This window comes from Trichomycterus rosablanca, chromosome 3 (assembly GCF_030014385.1).
Source record: "Trichomycterus rosablanca isolate fTriRos1 chromosome 3, fTriRos1.hap1, whole genome shotgun sequence".
Taxonomy (NCBI): Eukaryota; Metazoa; Chordata; class Actinopteri; order Siluriformes; family Trichomycteridae; genus Trichomycterus; species Trichomycterus rosablanca.
The window spans coordinates 27086994-27111298 of NC_085990.1; the positions used below are offsets into that span (position 1 = coordinate 27086994).

General features: G+C 41.9%; 1 protein-coding gene across 7 annotated transcripts in view; it reads right to left on the reverse strand.

The window, feature by feature from the left end:
• The window catches only part of abi1a (abl-interactor 1a), a 110831-nt gene that overhangs the window by 76028 nt on the left and 10498 nt on the right, over window positions 1-24305 (reverse strand). For all 7 annotated transcript variants that reach the window (XM_062991130.1, XM_062991127.1, XM_062991125.1 and 4 more), the window contains exon 2: window positions 1-168. In XM_062991130.1, coding sequence (XP_062847200.1) covers window positions 1-168 — 168 coding nt within the window. The remainder of the gene's footprint in view (window positions 169-24305) is intronic.

The window sequence follows — 24305 nt, forward strand, 5'->3', positions numbered from 1 at the left end:
CTGTGAGATGTGGTTGATTGAAGACTCCATGCGGCGGAGTTGTGAAGCCTGGATATCGAGCAGCTGCAGCACATTGTTGGCTAAGGCGTTGATCTGGTAGGCTACGCTGGCCAAAGACTGGGTGGTATACGCTTTGGTCTCCTCCAGTGCTTTCCTCTTATCATGTGCCTGCGAAGTAAATACAAAAGAAAAACTTTTATTTACATGAATTCAATATTTATATGAATATAGAATGAAAACAGCTTTGTAAAGTAAAGTATTATGCTCCGGATAGTTTGTCCATGTCAGTTTATTTCTTGCTTTATAAACTTAGCAAACTTTAAAGACGCTCTGTAACATTGGATGCAAAGAGGGAGAGTGTAAAATTTTTTGTCTCTCAACTGTTAAGGTAGGTTGTGCGGTGTATTGTAGCTTTCATTTATTCCATTATTAAATTTATGTATGTTATTTAATGACTGCTGTAAAATGTGGCATGTTCTTTAAAAATCCATGAATTTAGTAGAGCCCTAGCAATACGGCTCTGTGTGGGAACCCAAAACTGGCAGGTTAAAAGAGTCTGCCGCAGATTAGCCGTGTTGGAGGGGGTGTTTAGTGATCCGACTGTCCTTGATCAGATCAGGGTGCAAGCAGCAGCAGATTCACAATCAGCAATTAGAAATGACTAACTTAAGAGATAAATGCAATGTTATAACAATGGAAGAAAACTGTAACTTCCCTTGATACTGCATTTCAAAGTAAAATATTTTCATGCTGTTCAGATCAAACTGATAAACTCCAAAAATATCATTTACATCTACCAGTAAGATCAAATTAAGGACAAAAGCAGCACCAATACCAACAAATTTAACCTTCAGCAGTTTCTGTTCAGCTGTAAGAAGTTTCAGTTCCTGTTTAGGTCAGCTTGTGAGTTGCTGTGGTGAGCCTCTTTCAACCTGTGGTCAACCACTGTTGTTCGGAGGAGCTCTGCTGCCGTTCCAGCTCCTCCACAAGAGAGAGTGAGATCCGCAACTCTGATCTCAGCTGAAATATTGACATAAATCTCAATCATGTTTTTAATATTTGAAAAGGTTGCTCAAAGCTTCTCGGGTATTACCAAAATATTGAAAGGGGAATTGTGGAATATCTGAACAGTGGAAATGTGTCTTTGGGTAAAGGTTTGGTCTGATCATCTATACTGTTACAAAGGATGATAACTGGAGCTGAACTATAAAACGTCATGCTGGTTCATTTCAAATGAGCTAAAAAGAACTTATTTATACAGTGGATCCCACAGTACAAACATATTTTATTCATAAAAGACTCCAAAAGAATTGTGGCTTTTACAAACAAATGTGACAAAAACGGGCATCAGGTGTAGCCCCGCCCACACAAGAACTGAAAATGAACCCAATACGAAGGATGCTTAACCAAGGTAGAACAATACTGTGGCTAACAAACAAATACAGTGGACCCTTGAGTTATGAACGGTTTACCATACGAACATTTCGGGTTACAAGCGATCTTTTTCAACTTAATGTATGAACACATTTCGAATTACGAACCGAAATTCGCAAAACACGTGAAGTCACGAACAAGTTGACTCCGACCGTCTCTCTCTCTATATATATAGGGGTTGGACAAAATAACTGAAACACCTGTCATTTTAGTGTGGGAGGTTTCATGGCTAAATTGGACCAGTCTGGTGGCCAATCTTCATTAATTGCACATTGCACCAGTAAGAGCAGAGTGTGAAGGTTCAATTAGCAGGGTAAGAGCACAGTTTTGCTCAAAATATTGCAATGCACACAACATTATGGGTGACATACCAGAGTTCAAAAGAGGACAAATTGTTGGTGCACGTCTTGCTGGCGCATCTGTGACCAAGACAGCAAGTCTTTGTGATGTATCAAGAGCCACGGTATCCAGGGTCATGTCAGCATACCACCAAGAAGGACAAACCACATCCAACAGGATTAACTGTGGACGCAAGAGGAAGCTGTCTGAAAGGGATGTTCGGGTGCTAACCCGGATTGTATCCAAAAAAACATAAAACCACGGCTGCCCAAATCACGGCAGAATTAAATGTGCACCTCAACTCTCCTGTTTCCACCAGAACTGTCCGTCGGGAGCTCCACAGGGTCAATATACACGGCCGGGCTGCTATAGCCAAACCTTTGGTCACTCGTGCCAATGCCAAACGTCGGTTTCAATGGTGCAAGGAGCGCAAATCTTGGGCTGTGGACAATGTGAAACATGTATTGTTCTCTGATGAGTCCACCTTTACTGTTTTCTCCACATCCGGGAGAGTTACGGTGTGGAGAAGCCCCAAAGAAGCGTACCACCCAGACTGTTGCATGCCCAGAGTGAAGCATGGGGGTGGATCAGTGATGGTTTGGGCTGCCATATCATGGCATTCCCTTGGCCCAATACTTGTGCTAGATGGGCGCGTCACTGCCAAGGACTACCGAACCATTCTGGAGGACCATGTGCATCCAATGGCGGTGCCGTGTATCAGGATGACAATGCACCAATACACACAGCAAGACTGGTGAAAGATTGGTTTGATGAACATGAAAGTGAAGTTGAACATCTCCCATGGCCTGCACAGTCACCAGATCTAAATATTATTGAGCCACTTTGGGGTGTTTTGGAGAAGCGAGTCAGGAAACGTTTTCCTCCTCCAGCATCACGTAGTGACCTGGCCACTATCCTGCAAGAAGAATGGCTTAAAATCCCTCTGACCACTGTGCAGGACTTGTATATGTCATTTCCAAGACGAATTGACGCTGTATTGGCCGCAAAAGGAGGCCCTACACCATACTAATAAATTATTGTGGTCTAAAACCAGGTGTTTCAGTTATTTTGTCCAACCCCTGTATATACATATACTGTATATAGTGAGCGGAGAGCGGACAGTTTTTTTCCAATGTTTTCTTTATATTTTGTAAAATTCAATATTAAAATGTCCCCAAGGAAGGTGCAGAGAGAGCGCAGTGTTGAGAAAATTAACAAATCTATTACATTTGTTGTTGTATAATTACTCCTCCAAGTAGCTGTCACTGTGTGTCAGAGGAGGTTGTGAGCAGCAACATACCCTCCTCAAATGCAATCAGGGATCCCCCAGCAGCGAAAGACAGATTGACTATGCTAAATCGGTAGAAGAAAGGGAAGAAAATGCATAAATAAATAATAAAAAAAAGAAAAGAAACCCAGAACCAATCCAGGGCAGCAACGCACAAGCAGTTTGCCAGTCCAACAACTGGTGCAGTCTGCTCCCAACATGGGTCCAAACAAGGGGTCCGCTTTAGAAAGTGCTGTAACACACTGGCTGAGTTCCCAGAAAAGGATAAATCTGAGCTCCCATGCCCCCTCTCCCAGAATTACTTGGCAAAGCAGAATGGTATAACTTCGGAACCATGCCCTAACCAGTGATCTCAAGAGCAGGTAGGCTCGTTACATACACCAAAAGCAGAAGAACATTACATGAGCCATATTCAAACCACTTGTGATACAGTATATAGCATTATCATCATACTAAATGCTATTCTGTGACAGGATTTCAGCTATACAGCCCATCTGAATTCCTATATAAGGCTATAGAAATAAACAAGAAATGAAATGTTCCTGACACTCCCTAGTCTGTAGATTCACCAGCTGGGCGGTGAAACAGATGTTTCATATGATAGCCGGTTCCAGGAATGAAAGGAATGAGAAGAGATAACTCAAGGGAGAAAGACCAGGCCAAAGATCATCCACCCATTTGAGAATGGTCAGTCTGAAGAACATTAGGTGTGGAGCCCTTACTGAGTAGCACATGTGTGTCCATATTCAGCCCTTGAACCACACCAAAGGGGGGGGGGTTATTCTGTAAACATGATATTGAGTGGAACTGGTTAAAAAAGCAGAATGTGGCAATGCTAAGGCCTGGAACGGGAGGCTAAGGCATTTGTCTTTGTTTATTTCAATAGTCTTTGGTCAGTGAAGAACAGGAACTATGGCTGATAGTCATTGGGTCTGTCTGAAAACCTAGTGAGCTCTCTACATAGACGGCAATTTACATAATTCTGTGCGGGCTTCCAAGAAAAAGGCTGTGTAAATTCTTAGATACCTTAAAATGCTGCCTACTAGCCGCTCAGGTGGCGCAGCGGTAAAAAGACATGCTGCAACCAGAGCTGGATTCCAGATACACCGTATCGAATCCAGCTCTGCTTCACCGGTTCGAAGCTGGGTGGCTGTATGAGCAACGATTGGCCGGTTGCTCAGTTGGGGGGTGGGACAAAGAACCGGATGTGGGTCTCTCTCTGTCAGAATGCGATTACGACCTCTGCCGGCTGATTAGAGGCGCCTGCACAGGGATGAGGAAGAGTGCCCTTAGGGTGTGTCTCATCAATGTGTGGGTGGCAAAGATGCATCTGGCTGCTGCTCATGTTTCGGAGGGGATATGGGTTAGCTTCGATCTTCTCGGTCAGGGCAGAGTTCGGCATAGACAGAGAGGAAGCACGATGCAAACTGAACAATTGGCTGAGCTAAAGGGGGAGAAAAAGGGGAAAAATTCAGCATATAGCGTTTACATATATATATAATTTTTTGAGGGGGCTCATGAGCTCCTACTTACACCACTGCTGACTAAGTAGTGTGTCCAAATAATCTGCCTCATGAGTTTGATGTCCTATTAAAATCCACTCTACTTAGGCAGTAGGCAGCTCACTAGGTTTTCAAACAGATCTATTGTCATACTGTGTCACTACCACACTCTAATTATCACAACAACAAAAAAACACATTCTACGACCATTTTACCATATCACAGGTTCTGTTAAAAAAGTATAGTGCCTCAGACACAATGTCCTTGCACCACTACCATTAAATAAGAAAAAGCAGTGATTTGTAATGATGAATGAAGTCACTCACAGTCCTTCTCATCCTTCTCATCACAAGAACCACTCACTAAGAACGCTCAGCCACAGGTAACAGGGCTACCACCTGGTTCAAAGGACAAGGCTTAGACAATACTAACCAACTTTTAATTCATATGGAGATGTTATGGGAAGACCCTCAACTCATTAACTGTCCTCGCATTTTAAGGTTTTTAACTTGTCTTGCAAAGCCAGCCATGATCTCAAACGAGATTACATTTGAGCAAAACAAAAGGCAATTTTGCCAATGTCTGTAATTTTTCCAAATCTTGCCCCCATTATACAGTGGATCAGCTTGTAAAACAAGCAAAATAACATATACAACTTCAGTAAACAAACCTTTCATACAAATGTATGAAATGCTGTGCTATCAACTACCCGGGCACTACACAGACACGATCGACTGTGTCTGTAGGTATGCTCAACAACCAGCACAGGGGGTGATTGATCATGGATGGAAGTGACTGGCACTTCATGGGCGATACTGAGCTTAGTGAGACCCCATCTCTGGCAGGTGAAAGGAAGATGAAGGGGGCACGGTTCAGTCTTCAACGCTTTTCAACTGGTGGTGGGGGGCTGGAGTAGTGGGAGAAAGGTTGTAATCAGCTGTGCTACCCTAGCCTGATTTCAGGCAAGCCAGATCCACCGTGACCATGACCAGAATAAAGCAGTGAAAACGAAACTGTGATTTTAAGTAAAACACAATTTCTAGCAAAGCCCTACTGATTAGAATGGAATATGACATACTAAACATACAGTTCTGCTATGCAGCCACTGTTGAGTCCTTGAGCAAGACCCTTAACCCTGTCTGCTCCAGGGGCGCCATACGATGGCTGACACTGCGCTCTGACCCCAGCTTCCAAACAAACTGGGATATGCGAAGAAAGAATTTAATTGTACTGTACAACTGTATATGTAAATATGACAAATAAAGGATATCTTATCTTATCTATCTTATCTTATCTATCTTATAACAGAAGAATGAAGAAGAATGCCTTTGTCATTTATACATATACAAACGTACTTTTTTCGCATATCCCAGCTTGTTTGGAAGCTGGAGTCAGAGCGCAGGGTCAGCCATTGTGAGCAAAAAGGATTATAGGCCTTGCTCAAGGGCCCAACAGTGGCTGCATGGCAGAGCTGGGATTAAAACTTTCAACCTTTTAATCGAAAGCCCAAAGCTCTACCCACTAGGCCACCACTGTCCCCTTATACTGTATATACACACGAGTCAAAGGTTTACATACACCCATAAAATACTGACATTTTAATGATTTCTGCAACTATTCTTGCTCTCTGACTGAATCATTAGAACATATGTTCAGTTAGACGGACAAAGTGATTGTGATTGACTACAGCTGGTGACCATATAAACAGGGCTAGTTTGACTCAACTCATTAAAAAGCAAACAAAACAAGAACCTGCTTTATGTACCAGGGTACAAACACAAGAATTAGAAACTGCTGAAACATGGGTGAGAATATTCGTAGTCACTTAAGCTTTGCCCTTAATAACCAACACCTAAAGGACCAAACACCACATGGTGTCATGGCGTCACCATGTTTGATCTGGACACCACAAAAATAACAAATAAACAAATTTGTAGTGTCATCTGTATTCCAGCAGCTTTTAATTCACCACAGTAAGACGTAGGTGAAATCTGAATATCTGGAAGACTGTAGGTGTGGAACAAGCCCAGTTCCTCAAAACACATCATGCAGTGCGGATGCCTAGAAAGTATTGTATTGTAGACAGTTGGAAAAAGTTTTTTTTTTTTTTTTCAGTGTCACAGGCATTTCCTGTAGAAGAACAGGAAGCTGAAGGAGGGGATCACACTGACGTGTCAGCCAAAAGTTAGCACACCCCTACTACTGAGTGTGTGTGTGTGTGTGATGGGTGGAAGAACAGGCACTTGAAAAATTCTTGATAAGAAACCAGACATACAGCAAACTGTTTCACTTTTAAAGTTTGTTTTTATGTTTTATCACCACTTTATCCTGGTCAGGGTCACGATGGGTATGGTTTTCCCAGAATCACTGGGCGAAATGCAGGAACACACCCCTGACGGGTCGCCAATTTATCACAAGGTCTCAGCTAGTAAAGAGCATAGCATGACTCTCTGTATCTAACTGAAATAAGTACAACACACAATCTACTCATTATTTATTTGTTCAAATTATTCATATGCTAACTTTTCCTCCTCAAACAAGTATTAAATCTCTGCAGTTGAACAAATGAAGCTGTTGGGTTTCACTCTGCCAGAACAAGTCTGAACAGTGTGAAGCTCTGTGACAGAGATTTGTTTGGCTTTTAAACAGTGCCAACAATCAAAACCAGGTATGCATTACTACACTTTCCCAAGGGAAACGACCTAAAAGACACAGAGAGCAAAAATGCCTGGAATGTCTCTATCACTGACTCTCATGAAAAAAATGGACACTTCACTTTGCCCCGCTGCTTTATTTCAACAGAAAGTAGAAGAGGGAAACTGACACATGGCAGAGTCATACGGTCATGAGTTTGTAGTCATTTCTTACTGCTGTTGGCGTACGAGCGATGAATCAACACTGGTCTTGATCTCGATCCAGAACACAGAGCCTCTATGTGAGATGAAAGTCTAGGCTGAGGAAGTGGATGTAATTATTGGGTTTCGGTGGTTGTCTGATCTTAAATGGCCACTCGGAGGGAGAGATGGCTCCAGCTAATCACAGGAAGGAAAAAGAGAGGACCCACCCTGTCGAGTCAAAGACAGTATAAAACTAAATGAACAAAAGGACTCGCTAAATTTGTAAAAGAACTGAAACAGCAGCCCCTAATTACATTGTACGACCATAATGATTCCTAATTATATAATTATATAATAATTTCTTAAACTCATGACATTTTGTTGACTGTTGTGGCTATTGGAGATGGACTGATCAGCCTTTTTACATTGATAATTTTGGTTTAATATATTAGGTATACATCAGGGCGGCACAGTGGCTCGGTGGGTAGCACCTCACAGCAAGAAGGTCCTGGGTTTGATCCCCAGGCGGGGCGGTCCGGGTCCTTTCTGTGCGGAATTTACACGTTCTCCCCGTGTCTGTGTGGGTTTCCTCCGGAAGCTCTGGTTTCCTCCCACAGTCAGGCTAATTGGAGACAATGAATTGCCCTATTGGTGAATGGGTGTGTGTATGTGTATGTGTGTGTCTGCCCTGCGATGGACTGTCGCCCAGTCCAGGGTGTTACTGTGTGCCTTGCACCCATTGAAAAGTTGGGATAGGCTCCAGTACCCCCCCGACCCTAATTGGATAAGCGGTTAAGAAAGTGATTGAGGGGCGCCTAGGTGGTGCAGTGGGATATTCCGCTAGCACACTAGCACCGTGTTTCTGAACTCCTCGGTTCGGAACTCGGTGTTGACTCCGGTCGGCTGGGCGCCATCTGGCGGGCATAATGGGCAGTGCCTGCAGCAGTAACTAATTGGCCACCGTATCTGCAGGGTGGGGGCCAGACTATGTGTGGGTGGGTGAGTCTTCATATGCTGTGTAAGATTGGTGACTCTGATTGGTGGAAGAGACGCCTGTGCAGAATGCAGGGGCGAGAAGAGGAGGGCTGTGCACGTGTCAGAAGAGGCGTGTACAGCTCTCCTCGAATGCAATCTGGTATCTCTGGTAGCTGCAGAAGACAAAATTGAGTGCGCTAAATTGAGAGGAAAATGGGGAGAAAATGCATTTTTCAAAGAAAGTGAGTGAGTGAGTGAGTGAGTGAGGTATACAGCATATGAGAAAAAGCCTTCAGGCCTGCTCAGCCAGGTATATTATAAAAAATTCATTGGACAAAACCACAGTTTTGTAGTTAAATGTTGCATGACTTGAACCGGAAGCACAACTACCTGCAAGGAGTGACGCAAGATAACATATTTGGGATAAAAAAAAAAACATTAATGGTTGAGGAAAGACAGTAAAAAAGAAAACAAGCTCAATTAATCCTTCGAGCGGCACGAGTGGCTCGGTGTGTAGCACTGTCACCTCACAGCAAGAAGGTCCCCAGGTAGAGCGGTTCGGGTCCTTTCTGTGTGGAGTTTGCATGTTCTCCCCATGTCTGCGTGGGTTTACTCCGGGTGCTCTGGTTTTCGTGCAAGTGAGGTGAATTGGAGATACTAAATTGTGAACTGATGAATCTTGTGTAATGAGTAAATACAGTTTCTGTCATGAATGTAACCAAAGTGTCCTAATCCTAATAAATAAATAATTAATAAACAATAACACCTTCAAATAGTCACTAGTAACTAGAGATGTATGAGTACCGATACTGGTATCGGGTATTTGCCCGATACCGTGCTCATTAACTTGTACTCGTACTCGCAAACGAGGCTCCGATACTAAACATCCGATACCGTGTGCCTAGTGCACGTTGCTGCGTTATGCCTGGTTCACACTACACGATTTTTGCCCTGATTTTCGCTCGGCGGCTGGTCGGCGCTAGATTTGCCGGCTCGGGAGCAACTCGGCGTTCGCTCGGCGATCAAAACTCGGCTCTCGATCGCTAAGTGTGAACTATCCAACAACTCGATCCGACCGGCTCGCCGAGCGCTCGGCGACCGGATCGAGTTTTCTAGCATGTCAGATATCTGATCCAATAGGTACTGGTATCGGTATCGGCAAGTACAAAAATACATGTACTTGTACTCGGTTGGGAAAAAATGGTATTGATGCATCCCTACTAGTAACAAATTACTTGTCGTTACGTTTGTTTATTCCAAAGGTGTTAAGTGGGTGGTGAGGTCAGGGCTCTGTTCAGGCCACTGGCATTCTTCCACAGCAAACTCATTAAAGCATGTTTTTACTGAGCTGGCTTTGTGTGCGGGGGCACAGTTATGCTGGAACAGGAAATCCTTCCTCAATCTGTTGCTACAAATTAGGAAGCATATAATTTTCATTGAAAGCATTTAGTCAACACCGTTATTTAAAGCGACTTGCAACTCCAGCCAATTACAATGCAAGCAATTGCAGATTAAGGGCCTAACACTGGCAACTTAGTGTGGTGGGGCTTGAACTAGCAACATTCAGAACTGTTTTATACACCTGTTAGCAATGTATTTATTAATTTATTAGGATTTTAACATCATGTTTCACACACTTTAGTTACATTCATGACAGAACAGGTAGCTACTGGTTACACAAGATTTATCACTTCAAGTCTTTAATGTCAAACAGAGTTATGGACTATTTTGTATCTCCAATTCACCTCACTTGCATGTCTTTGGACTGTGTGAGGAAACCAGAGCTCCCGGAGGAAACCCACACAGACACGGGGAGAACATGCAAACTCCACACAGAAAGGACCTGCACCGCTCCACCTGGAAGTTGAACCCAGGACCTTCTTGCTGTGAGGCCACCTGTTAGCAATAGAAATGACTGAAACATCTGAACTCAATAATCCAGAGTTGGTTTTTTTTTACACCTCAGTGTTTCCAATTGGTGCAGCACCCACTGTGATCATGGCCAGGATGAAGTGTTTAGTGTGAAAGAATGACTGACAGTTTATTGGCATTTTGTCACCAAAACTAAATACCATACATATGGCGAGAATATGTTACATCAATACCAGTGGAATACCCCTCACCCCTCTCATAACATCAGTGATCAGCGCAAGTTCCAGACCAAAAGGCTAGACCCCGCAAGTAAAACAATAACGGGTCCTCGGGTGTAATCTAAGCATAGACGAGCTATGCAAACATGATAGTGTGGGGTCAGCCAGAGGTCAGGCAGCCCTGCTGAACTCCTCGCTCTCGCACAGATCCAGAAGCATGCCTCGGAAACGTACCCATCTGGGAGAGACGTTATCTGCTTCACCACGGAAGTTCTTCTCTTTGCTAAACCTCCAGTTTTTAAAAACAGTCCCACAAAGCGAGTACAGGAGTGACATGTTCGAACACGCACCCAACACATCACACTCCGGCCTAGACGGAGAAGTGAACGCAAAGAATGCAGCATGATGCAAGCCTCTCAAAGACTGATTAGATGTCTAATAATAAAAAGTAAAGAAAAGTGCTTTAAATAAAAGTCAGAACTCCAACAGGGGTTAAGGTACTGCACTAATAATCAGAAGGTCACTGGTTTAAGCCCCACCACAGCCAGGTTGCCCTTAATTGCTTGGACTGTGTACTGTCACAGTCGCTTTGGATAAAAGGCATGTGCTAAATGCTGAAAATGTAAATGTGTCATGCACTGCTCTCCGTTATTCATCATCTCTATGCAGGCGCCATCGACCAGTCAGCAGAGATCGCAACTGCAGCAGCAATGAGGAATCTCTTCAACCCTCTTTCTCAGACACAGCCAATCATGTCTGTGTAGGGACCAGGCTGACTAATAGCGGAGCTGAAATTCGAACTCAAGAGCTTGAGATCTCAGCCATGGTGGGCTGGCGTGTAAGACCGTGGCACCACCCAAGTGGCCATATTTAGTGTTAAATTATAATTAACTATTACAATTTAATAATTAGAAGGGTGCTCAGGTGGAGCAGTGGTAAAACACGCTAGCACACCAGAGCTGAGATTTCGAACTCGTCAGTTCGAAACTCAGCTCTGCCAGCCGGCAAGGGATAATGAGTTGATCAGGGTGTGTCTCTCCATACACAAAGCTGATCCGCTTATGAACTCGCCTCGTGCACGTAAAAAGATGCAGTTGGTACTAAACAAGTGTGGGAGGGGGCGTGTGTTAGTCTCGGCTCTCCTCAACCAGGGTGGAGATCAACATCAGTAGAGAGGAAGCGAAATGCAACTTGGTAATTGGATACGGCAAGATTGGGAGGAAAATTGGGAGGAAAAAATCAAGGGGCAACAATATTTGACAAATGTGCATTAAACTTGCAGAAAGTCGCATTTTTGTGTGCTACATATGTTACATTTAATTAATAAAAGACAGAAAGTGTCCTTCTCAACATGTACAGAGAATCAAGCTTTGCTCTTTATTCTCTTCTACCACTCATGAAGGCTCCTCATCAGACAGTAGAGTCACTGTTGCAGTGTCAAAGATGTAAATCCCAATCAGACCTTCCCCTCCTTCAGATACTATCACCTGTGTCTGTTAACCACCCAACCCGGCCAGTGGCACTACTGAAACTAAAACTCGTGTGGGTATTATCAATCAGACACCTTTTCCTAACATTACCAGCTCTGTTTTACATGTGTGCAGACCTAAAGTCCAGCAGTATTTAATGACTGTGTGGGGTCCTCCTAATTCCTGATTCTATGTTCGTCCACTGGGACACAGTGAAGGACATGGAGGTGAGACATGCTTCACCTACAGATTAATTAAAATTCCAAGAGCCATGAAGTGGAATACAAAAGAGCCTCCACACCCAGTTTGGAATCCGATTATGGGCCACTAAAACTACAGAATTAATGTATTGCCTGAGAGATCATTTTTGCCCCAATTTGCAGTGTAAACTGGGACAGTGTGCAAAAAAAAAGAAATAAAGAAGGTATTTTTATAATCATTTGTAAAAGAATGGCTTCTGTTTTAAGTACACACATTTCAGTTTGAACAGCTATACACATGTATATACAGGGGTTGGACAATGAAACTGAAACACCTGGTTTTAGACCACAATAATTTATTAGTATGGTGTAGGGCCTCCTTTTGCGGCCAATACAGCGTCAATTCGTCTTGGAAATGACATATACAAGTCCTGCACAGTGGTCAGAGGGATTTTAAGCCATTCTTCTTGCAGGATAGTGGCCAGGTCACTACGTGATGCTGGTGGAGGAAAACGTTTCCTGACTCGCTTCTCCAAAACACCCCAAAGTGGCTCAATAATATTTAGATCTGGTGACTGTGCAGGCCATGGGAGATGTTCAACTTCACTTTCATGTTCATCAAACCAATCTTTCACCAGTCTTGCTGTGTGTATTGGTGCATTGTCATCCTGATACACGGCACCGCCTTCAGGATACAATGTTTGAACCATTGGATGCACATGGTCCTCCAGAATGGTTCGGTAGTCCTTGGCAGTGACGCGCCCATCTAGCACAAGTATTGGGCCAAGGGAATGCCATGATATGGCAGCCCAAACCATCACTGATCCACCCCCATGCTTCACTCTGGGCATGCAACAGTCTGGGTGGTACGCTTCTTTGGGGCTTCTCCACACCGTAACTCTCCCGGATGTGGGGAAAACAGTAAAGGTGGACTCATCAGAGAACAATACATGTTTCACATTGTCCACAGCCCAAGATTTGCGCTCCTTGCACCATTGAAACCGACGTTTGGCATTGGCACAAGTGACCAAAGGTTTGGCTATAGCAGCCCGGCCGTGTATATTGACCCTGTGGAGCTCCCGACGGACAGTTCTGGTAGAAACAGGAGAGTTGAGGTGCACATTTAATTCTGCCGTGATTTGGGCAGCCGTGGTTTTATGTTTTTTGGATACAATCCGGGTTAGCACCCGAACATCCCTTTCAGACAGCTTCCTCTTGCGTCCACAGTTAATCCTGTTGGATGTGGTTTGTCCTTCTTGGTGGTATGCTGACATTACCCTGGATACCGTGGCTCTTGATACATCACAAAGACTTGCTGTCTTGGTCACAGATGCGCCAGCAAGACGTGCACCAACAATTTGTCCTCTTTTGAACTCTGGTATGTCACCCATAATGTTGTGTGCATTGCAATATTTTGAGCAAAACTGTGCTCTTACCCTGCTAATTGAACCTTCACACTCTGCTCTTACTGGTGCAATGTGCAATTAATGAAGATTGGCCACCAGACTGGTCCAATTTAGCCATGAAACCTCCCACACTAAAATGACAGGTGTTTCAGTTTCATTGTCCAACCCCTGTATATGTATATACTGTATATATATATATATATATATATATATATATATATATATATATATATATATATATATACAGTATATGTATATATACAGATCAGCCATAACATTAAAACCACCTCCTTGTTTCTACACTCGCTGCCCATTTTATCAGCTCCACTTACCATATAGAAGCACTTGTAGTTCTACAATTACTGACTGTAGTCCATCTGTTTCTCTGCATGCTTTGTTAGCCTCCTTTCATGCTGTTCTTCAATGGTCAGGACTCTCCCAGGACCACCACAGAGCAGGTATTATTTGGGTGGTGGATCATTCTCAGCACTGCAGTGACACCGACATGGTGGTGGTGTGTTAGTGTGTGTTGTGCTGGTATGAGTGGATAAGACACAGCAGCGCTGATGGAGTTTTTAAACACCTCACTGTCCCTGCTGGACTGAGAATAGTCCACCAACCAAAAAAATATCCAGCCAACAGTGCCCCGTGGGCAGCATCCTGTGACCACTGATGAAAGTCTAGAAGATGACCAACTCAAACAGCAGCAATAGATGAGTGATCGTCTCCGACTTTACATCTACAAGGTGGACCAACTAGGAAGGAGTGTTTAATAGAGTGGACAGTGAGTGGACACGGTATTTAAAAACTCCAGCAGCGCTGCTGTCTGATCCGCTCATACCAACACAACACACACTAACACACCACCACCATGTCAGTGTCAGTGCAGTGCTGAGAATCATCCACAACCTAAGTAATACCTGCTCTGTAGTGGTCCTGTGTGGGTCCTGACCATTGCAGAACAGGGTATCATGGATATCAGTTTATAGTTTCATCTGATCATAATTACTTGTATAAATGCTTAGATAAGCAAATCCGTGCTTTGTTTTGAGTGGGGTGTACGAAAAAAGATGACGAGAGTGCTGTTAAGTGCTTATTGTTACTGTTTACTTGTTGTTTCTGCTGTTTTTATGTCGTCCTATGATAAATACCTGCTGGCTTCTCTCTTCATCAGTGGACCATTTGTGGTTTCATGAACTTTCCACTTGTGGTTTAATAAACCAACTGTACTGACAGTCGAGTTTGCATTTTTCCCCAATTTCTAGTCGTATCCAATAACCCAATGATATTTCACTTCCTTTCACATAAGCATTACGCTCCTTCACATTTATGTTGTGTTTCTATTATATTACTATTCAGTAAATGTGTAATCTATAGACCTTCTCTGACATTGCTAGGTTGTATTTAAAAAGTAGTTAAAGTGTAAGAATATAAATGTTTATAAATGGTTTATTAAACTAACAGTCAAGTTTGCATTTTCCCCCAGTTTCCAGTCGTATCCAATAACCCGCAATAATATTTCACTTCCTTATATCTGCTGCTGACCTCCACTCCTGACTGAGGAGAGCCGTGACTAACACATGCAGTAGCCGACTGCATCTTTTCACCTTCACGAGGCGAGTTCATATGTGGATCAGCTTTGCGCATGGAGAGTCACACACTGATCCTATCATCCATAGTCTCATTGTGCAGGTGTCATCGATGAGCCAGCAGAGGTTGTAATTGTTATGAGGAATCCCCTCCGGTATTCACCCTACGAACGAGCCAATCATTGTCCATGTAGGCGCCCACAAGTTCGAGATGTCAGCTCTGGTGTGCTAGCGTATTTAAAAAAATGCCTTCTGCCTTCAAGCATCCAAACAAATCTGACCCTTTAATTAAAGTCCAGGTTATAAATCTACTACATTAAGCCTTACGCTCTGTCATATTTATGTTGCATTTTTTTATTATATTACTATTCAGTAAGTGTGTAATCTACAGACCATCTCTGATATTGCTAGGTTGGATTTAAAAAGTAACTTAAGTGTAAGAAAACTATTGTCTCTTTTTTATCAAAAGGTACAACCACAATGTTGAGTATTACACTCCATCTATCCCATTGACAGTTCAACCAGATATTATTTACTAGCTAGAAAGTCTCTTCAGCCCTTTTTCAGTTTGGTTCACACTTAAGTAACACAGTATGTGTCCTTCTTAGAAAAAAAAAATGCTAATTTTTAGTTCATTTAAGTTTCATGATTCAAATAAAGCTTATATTTTAGTATTCCGATCAGGTGGATGAGAGAAGACAGAGAGGTGGATGAATGTTAACCCACAGGGCATGAAGGCATGCTGACACTGTCAGAAAAACTATAGCGAGAAATGCCAGTGCCATCAGGGTCTCCATGCTGGATAAGAATCTAGGCCAGCCACAAAAGAACCATTAAAAGGCAAAAAGAAAATTAAGGAGGCAAATGTCCTGGTGAAGAATGAGCCTAGAAGTTACTGTGTTTACCAAGCTGTCATCATCATTGTGACCAACAAATAAAATCACTACTTTACATTCTTTACACACCAACAACCAAGAATTTAATTCAGCTTATTCTATTTTTGCCTTTTCCCCCTTTTTCTCCAAGCTATGCAGGCTGCATAGCCGCAGACTCATGCTGACCCCTGTCCACCGCCGAAAGCAAGACAAAACAAACTGTGATGCACTGTATATTCTGAGACCTTTCTATCAGAATCAGCATTAACTTCTTCAGCAATCTGAGCTCGTCTGTTGGATCGGACCACACGGGCCAGCCTCAATGAGCCTTGGCCGCCCATGACCCTCTTGCCGGTTTACTATTGTTCCTTCCTTGGACCACTTTTGATAGATACTGAAAACTGCAGACCGGGAACACCCCACAAGAGCTGCAGTTTTGGAGATGCTCTAACCAAGTCGTCTAGCCATCACAATTTGGCCCTTGTCAAACTGGCTCAAATCCTTACACTTCTCAATTTTTTCTGCTTCTAACACATCAACTTTGAGGATAAAACGTTCACTTGCTGCCTAATATATTCCACCCACTCACCGTGATGAAGAGATAATCAGTGTTATTCACTTCACCTGTCAGTGGTCATAATGGTATGGATGGATGGATGGATGGATGGATGGATGGATGGATGTGAGTCTGTATGTATTGCCATTTGACCTATTGCAATTATCTTGCAACCAACCCTACTCTGGCAGAGGAGAGCCGAGGCTGTCATGTGCCCTGTCGTACAAACACACAGTCATCGACCACATCCCTTCAGCAGTCAGTCATGGAATCTCTCAGACGGCCGTACCATGCACATACAGACAGGCTCTGCCTTCCTGCGAATCATCCATCACATGTTTGGTGCATCGACCAGACAGCAGAAATTGCAATTGTACAGTGGCAGTTGACCTTTCTTCCTTAGACACAGCCAATGTTGCCTGTCTGGACTCACAGACAGATCGATAGTACTGTTTGGGCTTGAGATCTCAGAGGTGGTGGTTGAGCACATTAGACCGCTACACCACCAGAAAGCTGTTTCTTTTACTTTTAATTCCTTATCCATATCACAACCTTGAAGATTATACTTTCGTATTATATGGAATGCAAGTGTGTGGGACTCCATGAGTGGATGTGGGATGGAACTTTCCGGTATGGCCAAGATGCGGGATGTGGGATGATGTGGAAGCCTGTGGCTGCTGGAAATTTGAAAACTGATCTCTACATTTGGTGAACATCAGAGAGAAAATGAACAACAAACAACAGGCCATCCTGTATCCTTTATACCTAAAAAGCCATGTTGCTCTGAATTTATTAAGGAGCTCTCGTCATGATACAGCTCAACCTACATTTTATTGTGCCGAAATGCAAATCATTTTAACGAGAAACTGTGTTTGCCTGTTATTGGTCTATCTATCTATCTAATAATTCACGTCCGCGAAAACTGCATCACGGACCGTGAAATAAGGCGTTTCCCAATTAATATGCAATTTGCTGTAAAATTCACAATTTATGTTTTGTGTTTAGCGATTTAACGTTTTTCATTCGCACAGCATTCAAGTGCTTCACGTTTACTGGTTAATTCACACTATGAGGCGGTCCTAGCAATCCTACGGCAATTCAGTTAGCAATCGGTTAGTCAAAACGTCCAAGATGTCAAAGTGTAAAGCAGCTAAAAACACTACTCAGGTAACTGAGTTTGGGCCCTACATATGAGTCATACTATACAGAATTGATACAGACATAACTTGGCAACCTGTTACTGGAATGAATGAGTATAAGCAATTACTTGGAATCGAGTCCTGTGACCATGTGTGGTAAAACTGCTGATCTTTAGCAATATAATAAGCTATATGAATGCACTGGATAGCATGGGTGGCTTGTTCCTTAGGGCGATCGGGCGACGCACCACCAAAGTAAAATGTAATTTTCTATTACATTCAACCAGTGTTAAACTAGCTGTGACCGTTCTGGACAGTCTGTCTTGCCTCTGAATATCGTAGTCCAATCTGTGTCGAGTTGTGTTCTGTACAGTACCGCCCCTTTTGAGCGACTTCCATCTGATTGAAAATCGCCCGAATTGCTCTGATAGACTCTCATATTAAGGCACTTTTTTTTCTAACTGTAGGCACTGCAATACAATCTGTATGGGTTCCGGGAGGGCTCGCATTTACGTGCCTGCGTCACACGTAACCTGGTGTAGCGATAATTGGAGCAGCTAGCGATCTTGTCAACATGACTACCATTACCCTCAGCACTGGCCATGCTTTCCATGGAGAGGGAACTAGTCAGGAACATGCCTGACTTCAATGAGAGGGTAACTGATCACTTTGCTGCTTTGAAAGAGAGACGAGCAAAATTTAAATACAAGTAAGTAATGTAATTTTTAAATAGTGAATTGTGATTGCACTTCTTGTATCTCCCCAATTGTTTAATTGTACTTCTTTATTCATTGCACATCAGCCCCGATGCCAATCTTTATTCTGGATCTGCTGCACCTAAAATAAAATGCTATCTGATGAAGACTGAATTAAATTGTTAGTGTGAAGGCTTTACTTAATTTTATGATTAATTATAAAGCTGGTCTCTCTCCATGTTCAAAGTTATTTGTGAGGGCAAACTGACAGATGACTTAAGATGTTATTATTTAAGCTTTAATTTACCCATTGAACGGGTCACCTTGGCCATCATCGCAACAATTGCCCCCCCTGAGAGATTTGGCAGGAGCCGCCACTGCTGGATAGTACTAAGAAAGCCTGAAAGGTAACGTAACACCTTTAATGTTCAGCGTCTTTTCATGTTAATCTCCTTGACAAGGTGAGAATTGCCTCCAGGTGTCAGAGCAAGGGAGGATAACTGACAATGACTGGAAAGAGAAGAAAGTGTATCACGTTCACATGGTAACTAGCCAGACTTGTTTTCTTTAAAGCAGGTAACAGTGGAAGGGATGCTGGTCAATATTGCATTATTTTTACTATTTCAAGGAACCTGGAGATTTCAGGAGCAATGATGTGATCACTGCAAGAGTAAAACAAACCTGAGAACTTCACACCTAAAATTCAGACTGACTTGCTGACGTCCTTCTTGCCAGTTCTGTTACAGACACGTTCCTACGACTACCACATTCCACCCTCATCTTTACTGTGCAAAACTGGAAATGCGGTATATTTCTTTTCTTAATACTGTACTGTATATTGCATCTTAGTGGATTCACATTTGCTGCTGTAGTCCTGGCCTTCTGTTGTAAGTAGCTGCTAGAGATGACCAGCACTCAAGGTTTATTGAGAAATGAGAGACATCAGAATGTGTTGCCAAATGCTGAATAATGACCAAGGCAACTATTATGTTAAATTATAACATGTGCATCTAATTAACTTCAATGCACTGTGTGCTACAACCCATACCCTGATGTTCCAACAGTACATCTGCTCTAAATGATTCATTTTAACCACAAACGTCATTGACTGACTGTTGCTCTTCTATTATTATTTGACATTTTGTTTTACTACTACAGTCATCACGCTGTTTACTGCATCAAATTTACAAATCCCTACTAGGGAAAAGTTGACACAAAAATGCATTAAAAAGTTGGGACATTAAAATGCAATAAGAAATAAGAATCTGTGCTTTGTTAAAGTAGAAAAAAATATATATCTAAAAAATATTTATAATTTATTAGAACTGACAAACCACAGATTCTTCTTTCTATTGCATTTTACTAAAAGTCCCAACTTCTCTGGAAATTGGGTTTGTGCAATAATAGCATTTTGCAGATGCCTTTATCCAAACAACACACTCTAAGCTGTAATTAAATGTATATATTAAGGGCCTTGATCAAGGGCACAACAAAAACCTTTAGATTACTAGTTCAGTACCTCAACCAATGAGCTACCACTGCCTTGGAGACAACTAATATAGTCAAGTAGGATTTGGGGTTAAACTGTGATGAAGCAATTAAAGCATCAGGGTCCTTAGGACCTGGGTTCAAACCTTACCTCTACTTACTAACACTGTTTGGACATGCACAGAATAATCAGATTGTTTAAAAAAATCAGAATACAGCAAAAATCTAATGGCTGGCTGTAAATGCACACCAGTAATCCCATTACTGAAAATCTGTAAATTGACATGAGTCTGTCAGTAATCTGACTAATCTGTGTGGTGATGCAGCAAATGTTTATCCACTTGTTTTTAAATCTACATACTAATTCTTACAGCGTCCCTACATCACAGAGCTTCATATAATTACATCTTTCTACTATATTTAATGTAAACAATGTAAGACAGTGAAGGTGGCAGCAATGTAGAACAGTAAGATGATCATAAACACAGTAAACTGAAACAGTTCAGCATTCAGAATGTAGATTTCATAGAGACGGTAGAAAACAGTTCATTACAAGCACTAACTAAACATTCTAATCATAATAATTAGAGATGCAGTGGCTATATTTAAGCTCTTCCTGATGATATTAATGTGCTTATTATAAAATGATTATCATAATTTTACTTTTATACAGGAGCATGGTGCAAAACCTCCACATCATTACACACAGATCCACATGTGTAGGGTCTAACACGCAGTCCCACTCCATACTCACACCAAACAGAATGTAATCGTTTCGTTGTTCAGGATTTTAAATTTTTTTATATTATTTTTCCTATTCAGGTTAGAACTGAGTCACAATTTGATAAGAAAGAGATCTGTAGCATCTAACTTTGTTTAAAACAAGTGTCGGCTGTTGGAAATGAATTTAAATTAGATTTGTAACCAGCAGCATTTTCCCTTGTTATTATTTATTTTTATTTATTAGGATTTTAACATCATGTTTTACACTTTGGTTACATTCATGACAGAAACGGTAGTTACTCATTACTCAAGATTCATCAGTTCAAGTTTACTGTCAAACACAGTCATGGACTATTCACCTGACTGCATGTCTTTAGACTGTGGGAGGAAACCGGAGCTCCTGGAGAAAACACAGACATGGGGAAAACATGCAAACTCCACACAGGAAGGACCCCAGACTTCTTGCTGTGAGGAAACAATACTACCCACCGAGCCACCCTGCCGCCCCACTTGTAGTTATTATATGAGTATAAAAAGTTTTACTTTCACAGTAGATCATAATGCAAAATATTCACACTGGTTTTGTTATAATAATAATAATAATACTACAATTACATTAAATCCATATTTGCAGTTTAACATGCAGTCTGATACCTTCCATTAATGATTTAAATGATTTAAGTGATAAATTGTCTCCCTGTTTTTCAGTATGAATCAGGAATAGACCGAACTTTATAACCAACAGCGATAATCAAACAAAGACTTTCCGTTTGTTTTTAAGTTAATCATTAACATCCCTACTGCCTTAATATATTAAAGTCAAATTCAAGTACTGTTTTCAGTGAATGTTATCATAAAGTACATTTACAGAAATCCTAGTCTGAGAAAAAAAATAAAAATAAGCAAGCATAGGGCGACAATGGGAAAAACTACAAATTGTGAGCACATTCTTACAGGTATCTGATTATTGAAATGGTTATGTAATCAGTATAGTCTGATAACTGAAGTCATTACAGTATGGCTGTTGTCTGTTTGTAAGAAAACAGATTAAGGCAATCTGGATTTAGCCCAGTAACCTGGTTATTCAGTGAATATAACACCATTCTCTCCCTGGCTTGTGTCAATTTAGTTGAAGCAAACTAGAACGTGTAAAATAAGTGTATAAAAGCAACTGTAGAAGTCCAGTAAGAGTCAGAGAACTGTGTGATGATTATCTGCATGCTGTGGTCATTATAATAGTTACGTACAAGATTATAACAGCAGCTTCAACTACATAGAGATACAAATAACATTTTAACTGCTCAACAGTCCAGAGTCTCTGTTCTCATTTAATGCACTTCATAATGCACCAAACGTTATTAATAAGACAGTTGTGGACTGCAGGCAGGCTAGTCTATCACCTTCTCTCTCTCTCTCTGTCTCTATACCAGGCCTCGCTGTTGTAACACATGCAGAATGGGGATTGGCATTGTCTTGCTGAAACAACCAGGGACGCTCATAAAAAGACATTGACTAGTTGGCAGCACGTTACTCCAAAATTATAGCAGGTTTGCCTGGAACCTCTGGGGCCCCCACATCAGACATTAGCCAATTATGTCTCCATGTAGACGTCAGACTGGCCGGTAGCACTGCTGGGGATTCAAACCCTGGATCCCAGCAGTAATGGGCTTCATTGTGCTCATCTTATAATAAGGGTTAGGTTATTGTGATCATTATGATTGGCATGTTTAGTTAGTGCCTGGAATGAACTGTTCTCTATCGTCCCTGTATAAAATCTACATTCTAAAATGGTTCTTCTTACTGTGTTTATGATCATCTTACTGTTCTACATTACTGCCACCTTCACTACGTTACATTGTTTACATTAAATACAATAACTCTTCTGTAATTTAATGCTGTATAAATGGTCTTTAAAGATTTATATCTATATCTAACTCACTTACTGTCTTAACCGCTTATCCAGTTAGGGTTGCTGGAGCCTATCCCAGCTTTTCAATGGGTGCAAGGCACACAGTAACACCCTGGACAGGGCGCCAGCCCATCGCAGGGCAGACACACACACACACACACACACACCCATTCACCTACAGGGCAATTCAGTGTCTCCAATTAACCTGACTACATGTTTTTGGACTGTGGGAGGAAACCGGAGCTTCCGGAGGAAACCCACGCAGACACAGGGAGAACATGCAAACTCCACACAGAAAGGACCCGGACGGCCCCGTCTGGGGATCAAACCCAGGACCTTTTTGCTGTGAGGCGACAGTGCTACCCACTGAGCCACCGTGCCTCCCTATTTTGATAACATTTCTACTATATTTATATAATTGTGTAATATTCAATATATATAAGTTTTTATTTTATAATTCTATTCAAATATGAACATGTATAAATATTCCCATCCACAATTGTACATATTCACTCATCTTTCACTCGTCTCTTATTTATTCTTTATTCTATATTTTTATTGTGTTTATAGTTTTTAATGTATTTTTACTTTAGTCAAATACTAGTTAACAGTCCGAGTGCTGTCTGTTCTGTTCAGTATGTTACATGTCATACATGTGTACTCTCACCAAGACAAATTCCTTCGATGTGTAACATAATGATACAAAAAAAACATAACGATATGAAGCTGTGTGATGTGTGTTATATTATCGGTTATCGGTTCAGTGTGTGAGTGGATGTTTGTGATGCCCTGTGAATCGGTCCACTATGCTCAGGTGTATTCCTACTGTACAACCATGTTTTTCAGTAGGTTCCGGACTCTGTGATCCTGTGAACCACTGTGATCCTGTCAGTGGGTACTAAAGACGAATGAATTGCCAGAATGTTGTTGGTAAAAGCTTCTTTTCTTTTTGCATTATTTCTTAGTCAGAACAAAAGAGGAAGAAGGTTTCAGCGGGTCAGCAGGAATGCAGGATACAGGAATGTAGGCTAAAGATAATGTTTAGAGGTCTGCATCCTCAGTTTTGTTTCTCTCGCTCCCTCACACACACACACGGACGGACGGACGGACGGACGGACGGACGGACAGACAGACAGACAGACAGACAGACAGACAGACAGACAGACAGACAGACAGAATCTGGGGCAGGGTCTGTCTGTTCCACCATCTGCTGCAATAGTTGCTCTAGATACGATATGAGGGACCACACTGAGCACGCTCAGTCTTGTGTGGCCCTATAAACACTTAGGTGGGGGATTTTTACACAAGTTACTAAACCAGTCATCACTTAGCCACAATTCTCTAACTGTTCTGTGGTTTTCAGGGCTTTCTGGGATTTTCAACCTGTGCTGCTCTACCAAGGTGGGGATATAAAAAAAACGTATGAGACAATATTTTATGCTGCTGTTTTCTTTTATCTCAACATGAGGGTGCTAGCTTAGTTATTTGAAGGTGGTTCAAGCCCCACCTCTGCCAAGTTTTCACTGTTGGGTGCTTGAGCATTGAACAAGGCTCTTAAGCCTCAATTGCTTGCATTGTATACAACCACAACTTTAAGTTAATCTGGATAAAAGTGTCTATTAAATGCCATAAATGTAAATATGGTAAATTCTAATTTTTTTTTTTTAGTTTTTACACCATGTTTACCACATATGTGTCATTTAATGGCAAAAATAGGTATTATATTTCTGTTTGTTTGTTTATTAAAGCAATTAGCCACGAGAGGCCGTGCATTACTGTGTTTTAGCACGG